This window comes from Rhagoletis pomonella, unplaced genomic scaffold (assembly GCF_013731165.1).
Source record: "Rhagoletis pomonella isolate Grant_MI unplaced genomic scaffold, Rhpom_1.0 Rhpom_scaffold_01486, whole genome shotgun sequence".
Classification (NCBI taxonomy): domain Eukaryota; kingdom Metazoa; phylum Arthropoda; class Insecta; order Diptera; family Tephritidae; genus Rhagoletis; species Rhagoletis pomonella.
Genome location: NW_023460040.1, coordinates 28,480 through 36,255, shown reverse-complemented (window position 1 = coordinate 36,255; position 7,776 = coordinate 28,480). Strand labels below are relative to the sequence as shown.

Here is a 7,776-nt window from a genome sequence, read left to right as displayed (position 1 = left end):
GTAAACTGAAATTCCCCACAAAAAATGGTTCTTTCCCCGATTCCCCACGCAAACTGAAATTCCCCGTAAATCGGAGAATTCCCCACGAGTTGGCTTCCCTGGTACAAACATATACATATGTATATCAGGGCGAGTAAATTTTTGTTGACTATGCGCGTATAGCATAGGAGGATTCTACATGCAATTCTAATCAAATTTTCTTAAGAAACTATGGGTCTAAAATCAATTTGGAGTTTGCCGAATTGCGAAAATAGGTTTCGAAGAAAATGTGAAAATTTTCACTGTTGCGCCTTCTGGTGGAAGTTTTAAGAAAAAGATAAGTGCAGAAATGGATTTCTCATACCAAAAAACCCCTGTAGCATGTTTTTATACAAAATTTAAGCACTTATTTACGACACTACAGCAAAATGCTAAGAAACCTATTTTCGCAATTTGGCAACTGAAAATTTATTTAAGACCCATTGTTCCTTCAGCAAATTCGCTTAGAATTACACGTATAATCCTTCTGTGCTATACGCGCATAGTCGAAAAATCTCCCATAATGCCCCGCCCTAATGTACATATTTGTAAGTGTTTTTAACACAGAGTAAAGCCAGTATGCGTACAGCAAAGTATTTTTGCGCTTTAAGACGTGTTTGAAGTTCATAATTAAAATAAAAATGTTTGTGTTTTTTGTCCACATACTTGAATGTTTGGTAATTGATTTGGATACAACGGTCAGAGTCGGTGATGAAACTTTATGTGCGAAGAAATTTAAAAACTATTTCGAAGCTAAATTTATGCAAACAAATGTACATACCCGTATGCAAAGGTATGTATGTACGTACTTGCATCTACTCGCACTGACCAATATTTGTGGTATGTGAAACGCGCACTTGAGAATTTGATATTTAGGTTTAGGTCCGCCGAAAAATTGATATAATGATTTTGCAAAAATACAAGAGTGGAAAGGAAAGAAAGAAAAGAAAATGTATACATGCGAGAAAAAGTTAATATTGACTTGCTCAGTCAGTGACTGAAATTGTAAATATTTGCAGGTATGTAATGGGGAGTACAAAAGCAATTGGCGCGGCTTGTAACTATAAGTCAGGCCAAACATTTTAAGCTATGAAGGTCGCTAATCGCTGGTCCGCTACCCAACATATGTGCGTGAAATATGTGTGTGAAATATTTTGGTTATTGTAAGTACTCATATACACACTCACTTTTCGCTGTTCCTCAGTGGAAGATCGACCTATCCGGCAGCAAGTTTGAAAACGCCCTATCTCAGAAAACTTTTCAAGAAGGCCCTACGTCAGAATTTGATTGAAGAATGCCCTATTTCAGAATTTTATTGAAAAACACCCTATCTCAGAATTCGGTTCAAGAACCTACTTCAGCTGAAAATACATTGAAAATGTGCTAAGATAGGGCGTTTTTGAATCGGCAGCTGCTGAGACCAAATTTTGAGATAGGGTGTTTTTCAAGCAAATTAAGAAGTAGAGCGTTCTTGAAAAGTTTTCTGAGATAGGGCGTTCTACAACTTGCTGCCGAGATAGGTCGATCTTCTACTCTGGTATCGATACGTGATGCGGATATTCAAAAAAGGCGGCAAAGAGGCCCGTTTACATAAATTTCTGACTCACCTCGCTCATCATTTTCTACATCAGCAGCGTCTTGGAACTGGCGTAGCGTTAAATTCGCCGCTGATGTCGCCGCCATGCGTGCGCGCTCTGATAAATTGCTTTCCAATGCGTTGTACTCTATGACATCTTCATCGGCGAACAATTTGAGGCTGTAATTTACTTTATCCTCGAAAATGGATTTAATTTTATTCTCCAATTTGCTGGCCGCCTTGTCACTTATCTCACCAGTGTCTGTCAGGAAGTTGTCATTCAAATTACAATTGTCCTTCAGTGAACAAGTCGGATTTGCTGCTGCCTCGGCTGTGTTGAGCGCATGCGCGCTGTTTTCGCTCAATGTGAGTAGCGCGAGCAGCAGGAGGTGCGCTCCCACAAGGTACGGTGCGATTTTGGAACGCATTTTTTTTTAATCGCGTTTTTTTTTTGGATTTATTATTCACACTTTAACTTTGTTAAGTTTTAATTCTTGATGAGTTTTGACAACTTAAAAGTGTTTTCGTTAATATTCTTTATTACATTGTACTAAAACAATTTGTCGTATAATTTAATCGGATTTTAGTAAGTATTCGTAGATTACTTCAGCCTGATCGCTTTGTTCGTTAATAAGTAACAAATTGGATGCACATGTAACTATGTATGTATGTATCTTATATGCATAAGTTCTTTTTAACAAAACAAAGGCAAATTGTATAAAATATGTGGTAAATTTTTCTGTCTTCTTATTACATATTTACTACCCTCTTTTAAAAATATTAGCGTCTATTTCTTTCACAAATTCGTACGCATATTCTGAAAACTATTATTACAGCCAGTTTCACGCATGTGACACATAATTTTTAGAAGGTAGTTTCACTTCAAATTTTTTTGACATAAACCGTGTCTGTGACAAAAACGCAATGTAGCCACTGCTACGATGTAGATCTTGGGTATTTTCGCTTATTATTGAAGATATTTTTTAACAGAATATGTACATAAGTATTTCTATATTTGGTAACTGATCACTTCATTTTTAATATGTATACATATATGTTTTTAATACATACATACTTGCCACTGCTAGTCGCATGAATAAAAATGGGAAAACGGAAATGCGACGACAATATTTCTTGTTTAAAATGTTTTAGATCCATCGCACACCACGGACTTTATCGGCCGCCGATTTAGTTGGGCTTGCTAGTCTTTCCATTGCTACACAACGAATTAGTCGGAGCGATTAAGTTGGTATAGTATGCGCACCTCCATAGATCTTCACGTACATATTTCAAGAGAGCCCCAACTATTTAAATAGACGGCCGATAAAGTCTGTGCTGAGCGGTGGCTCTTATAGCTGTATCCTTACATATATTCATCCATCTATACATCCACGGAAAAGCAGTTAATTTTTTCATATTTTTTTATGGAGAAAATTTTAAAATATATTAGAAAATTTCTCACTTACATATATGTATGTTTGGCTTCCCCATGATACAAAAAAGAAGGTAGTTTGATTGTCACTTTTCGGGCGCCATATTAATTACCTGACAATTAAGCAGATTGTGACATTTCGTGCTACCATACCTAATCCTCAATAATCATTTATTTAGTGTAAAAACAAAATATTTAGAAAAGTAAAAGGAAATTGGTCTTCGATCTGAGCAATAACGAAAATTGAAATTCATACATCGCCATATTTGAAAAAGCAACCAACTGACTTTTTCTTTGAAATAAAAGACCGGTAAATATATTGTCCACCGCAAAAATCAGCTATTATTGAATTAGTTTTTCTAAAGCCAGTCACCGAAAAGGATTTGGATGTGCTTTGCAAAGGTAAGGCTTTAATTTCGGTGCTTCATGCTATGATAGATATTATAGTTATGGACGATAGGAGTTACTGCCAGTTGAACTGGCACCCAGAGTTTGGAAGTAAGTAGTTAGTGGGCTGCCCAATGCTTTAAGTGCAGTTTGGCTGTCACTGCAAATACCTCAGCCTGGAAGACCGAAGCATACTTCCCCAGAGAAAAGTCCCAGAGAGAGTCAGTTTTGGAGTCATCATTGAAGATTCGATTATGTGTGATTCCGGGCTCAGTGCTGGTATTAAACCATCATTCAGCTGCAGGGAACTAAACATTATAGAACCTCTTCAACAAAGGTAAAGGTGGCGTACTATCCTGTGACATTGAAAAGACACAAGTGCTCAGATCTCTGCCGCTAGCAATTTCCGCCTTGCCCCACTCAGTGTTATACCAGCATCCGTTTCTTTTTAGTCTGCAGGTGGCCTTTAAAGCTTCCCCTCGTAGGAAGACACAAAGTTACGGTAAGTGCAGCAGTGCATCAAGAGCAGCGCCACGTATTGTAGAGAAAGCTTCAGGACAGCACAAGGCAGTAGTTCTTTAAAGTTTAGCAAGCAGACTTCCCACGCTCTTGATTGAGAACCTGCTCCACTATACCACTGACGCATAGATAATTATGGGTCTGATCATAGAGGTATAAATCCAGAGGATTCCCTATTGTGACACACCCCACGTTTTGCCAAAGACCTGCTTACATTGTCAAAACGCTGCCAATTCTTTAGAGGTTTTGTGTTCCACGTTAGATTTACACGACAGTTTTGTATCCTGAATTACTTCTGGATACTTCACTTCGGGAGAATTATGAATTGTGACTCGTTTAATTGTAAGGCAATGAGCCCATACAACCTTCTCCGAAGCCTGTTTCGGACTATGCTTTAATGACGAAATATCTATCAATACATCTTCTTCGGACTATGAAAAAAAGAGTTTTGTTATGTAAATTTATTTATTTTGTTTAAAATAAAATGAAAAAAACCGTTTTAATAAATAAATGTTTCAAAACTGGATTACTTCATCTCTGCACATCGATATTATTCACAGGATCTTTAAAACGCTTGAGAAAAAACGTTCAAATTTGATTATCGAACACATGAACTTGTTTTTTTGGTATGTAAATTTTACTCTTTTATTAAATGCCAAATATTTAAAAGAAAATCTCGCCTCTCAAAAAATTTCAATGTGGCAAAGCTATGCTTAATGTTTGCATCTGGAGAAATGTCAAAAATCTGCTATATAATCAAAAAATATTAGTAATGAAACTACCTTCTTTTTTGTATCATGGGCTTTCCTTTGTTTTATTTTTCCAACGTCAAATTGCTGGATTTTTTTTTTTTAAGTTGGTACAACAAAACATACGAAACACGTTTTCTGTCAGATGGCTAACATGGCGGATAAGAAGTAAAAGTGAAACTACGTTCTGAAAATTATTGTACCATGGTTTCACGAAAGAAATTTAAGTGAAAAATGTTTTTTTTATTTGAAGTTAAGTGACAGAAAAAAAATATTTTGTACTTAAATTGCTTTCGTGGAATCGGAAGTTAAGGTGGCAGAAATTAGGCACAAGTAAAAAAAAAAATCGGTATGCATGAATTTTACGAACATTTTGGGATCCCGAACTTTTTAACAAGATTTTTCTCTGTTGATAATTACCAAATTAATTTTTATAAAGTACTCATACTACAGAATAAATACTAAGGGACAGTCAAATTTCGATATTTAGGAGACTGGTTTTAAATATACTTATGTATATTGGCCACGAATATCGATAAAGCGGTAGAACTTAGTCCCAGCTATTTAAGAAGAGATTGTTGATTAACTACAAAAATTCACTTTAGATCAGATATTTAAACTGTTAAGTATACTTAAATAAACAATATTGGCTAAATAAATATCAGATATGCAACAGTTTGTGCTGTTCAGCACAAAATGTAAACAAACAAATGCAACAGGGACAAGCAGCAGTGATACCACATGTTTGGCATATTGAAATGAAGGCGATCGGAAAACCAACGAAAGTTAAAAAAAAAATCCAAAACTAAACTTAAGTGCCATTTAACTTTTTCAGTGACTCAAACAAGTGACGACGTGTTGATTTTTTTTAAATAATCAAAATGTTTCTCAATTAATTTTTTTTATCCAAATATTGTTCAAGCTTTAACATAAAACATATGAATACAACTTTCAAACTTTATACAAAATGAAGGAAAATTCAACAAATTTTCATAAAAATTTAAAACTTTTAGACTAAAATTGTATGGGCTATAAAACTCAGGTCAGATTGAAAAGTTTGATATTCTGATGAAAATTTGTTAAATTTTCCTAAATTTTTTATAAAGTTTGAAACCTTTGGACAATATTTTGATAAAAATAAAACAAAACAAAAAAATTAAATTGAAATTGTTTAAAAAAAATCAACATGTGTTCACTTGTTTTAGTCACTGAAGGTGAAAAGTTTTTTTTTTCAGGTACATATAAATTCAAATAAAAAAAAATATTTCTCACTTAAATTGATTTCGCGAAACTGGATATTAATAATAAATAAATAATTTTCGTGCTTCGAATGCAACAAAAATTTTACTCCAAGCTGATATGTTAATAGAGGACGATTTAAAGAACCACACACTCTCAGCTTCAAGTTTGCATGGTAAAAGCACTTTAAAGACTGAAAACTCGAAATTTTAAAATATTTTTCACACATAATTTTACTGTCAGTCAGAGTTCCAAGACTTTGTTTATTATTTACGCGAATAAATTAGGGTCCGTTTATATTATTTTTTTACAACAGTTGTTTTTCAACTATGTAATATTTGCACACGTTTTTTTTATGCAGGAATATGCTATTTAAAAATTAAGCCGTTTGCTGATTATTTCTACTAAAGATAAACCAAATACCACATATCTGTTTTTGAGTTGCTTCTCCCACTCTTTAGGGTAATTTTGATTTGAAAAAGATGAACTGAACGTCCCGTAGTAATAGTCAAAATAAAGTCGACTCCAAAGTTAAAAGTTTTTCTATTATTTAAAAAAAAATCAAGGTTGCTGAACCCTATAAAAGCCAATTTTTTAAAAACGTTCTCAAAAATACCCTCCTGATTAATGGATTCAATGAAAAAAATTAATGGTTGAAGTCGTTACACAAATAAAATCATATGTTTAAAATCTTAGTTTCTGATCAACAAATTTAAATTTTTGTAGCTATTTGCAGATTATAGTAACAACCGACTAAACTTTTAAGAGGGTAGTGTTTATAAACTGGCTTCACAAAAAGAACCCCTTTTTAGTTCTTAAAAATCTTTGCATCGAGTTGTCTTTTTTGTTTCTTGTGGTCTGTGATCTCTCGTTAAAAAATACTTGTTTTTTCCGCTGAAATAAATAAAAATTGAGATTAAGCCGAAAATATGTAAAAACGGGGAAACATTGTTTTTCATTTTCACTATTTTGTGCGTCAGTCAATATACTCTGCAGCGAATTTTTTAGAGCGTTCACATTTTTATTTTTATTCAAGTACACAGTAATTTCAATTACATATTTTTTATTTTTTTTGCACTCCGCACCTCGCGTGGGTCCATTTTATTTTATATTTTGCTGTACAATTCAGTACTTTGTCATATTTATTAAACATTTAAGCAATTTTTATGGGAACCTAAAATTTTATAAATTCATATTTAGCAAAAATTTCATCATTTTATTGATTTTTGCCAACCTTTTAAGCACTTAAAATAAACTCTTAGTCACAGACTTGTCCATCGTTGGCATAAGCAGTTTTGTTTTTCAATAAGTCATTCATATGTAAATCACCTGTGATGATTTCTCTTTATCACAATCTGTAATATCTGCACGACACTTCATACAACTCACTTCTCAAAATTCTGGTTCTAAGCAATAACCATCTTTACACCTTTACTGCTGTGGACATTGCAGCCCAATCAAATCAACCGTCAAGACGAAACGTTCAAATCGTACTGAATGGCCAAGTTGTGGCGATCGCCCCTAAGCTAACTTCTGGGCAGTTTTGTATAACGCGGCAGCGTCGTTGCGCAGCGCAGCAAAGCTGAACTCGAAGCGCGCGCTTACGAAGACCGACTTTTGTCATATGAAGACCGCCAAAAGTCCGAGTCGGCAGCGTTGTAAATAAATGAAGTAATCTATTGAAAAAACAGCAAAGTAAAGCAAACAAATGAAAAGACAAAAATGCAAAAACAAAATTTGTCGGAGCTGTTGCAAAGCCAAAGGTAGAAAATCCTATGAAAAAGCAAACATCGACAGTGATGGCACCGATCAAAATACTGTGTACTAAAACTAGAATATTTTTTTTCGATTTACCT

The 7,776-nt window shown here is 34.2% G+C and overlaps 1 protein-coding gene across 14 annotated transcripts; it reads right to left on the bottom strand.

The window, feature by feature from the left end:
* Positions 1 to 1,563: 1,563 nt before the first annotated feature.
* On the bottom strand, positions 1,564 to 7,533 carry LOC118752417. 14 transcript variants are annotated; one of them, XM_036487310.1, is made up of 2 exons: positions 7,155 to 7,533; positions 1,564 to 2,284 (listed from the first exon to the last, which is right to left on the bottom strand). In XM_036487310.1, the coding sequence occupies exon 2, from the start codon at positions 2,020 to 2,022 to the stop codon at positions 1,579 to 1,581; it is 444 nt and encodes a 147-aa protein (XP_036343203.1). In that variant the 5' UTR covers positions 2,023 to 2,284; positions 7,155 to 7,533; the 3' UTR covers positions 1,564 to 1,578. The 14 variants fall into 14 exon arrangements, with proteins under 14 accessions (XP_036343203.1, XP_036343206.1, XP_036343204.1 ...); XM_036487313.1 differs by having other exon boundaries at positions 1,564 to 2,212; XM_036487311.1 differs by having other exon boundaries at positions 7,250 to 7,533.
* Positions 7,534 to 7,776: the final 243 nt, after the last annotated feature.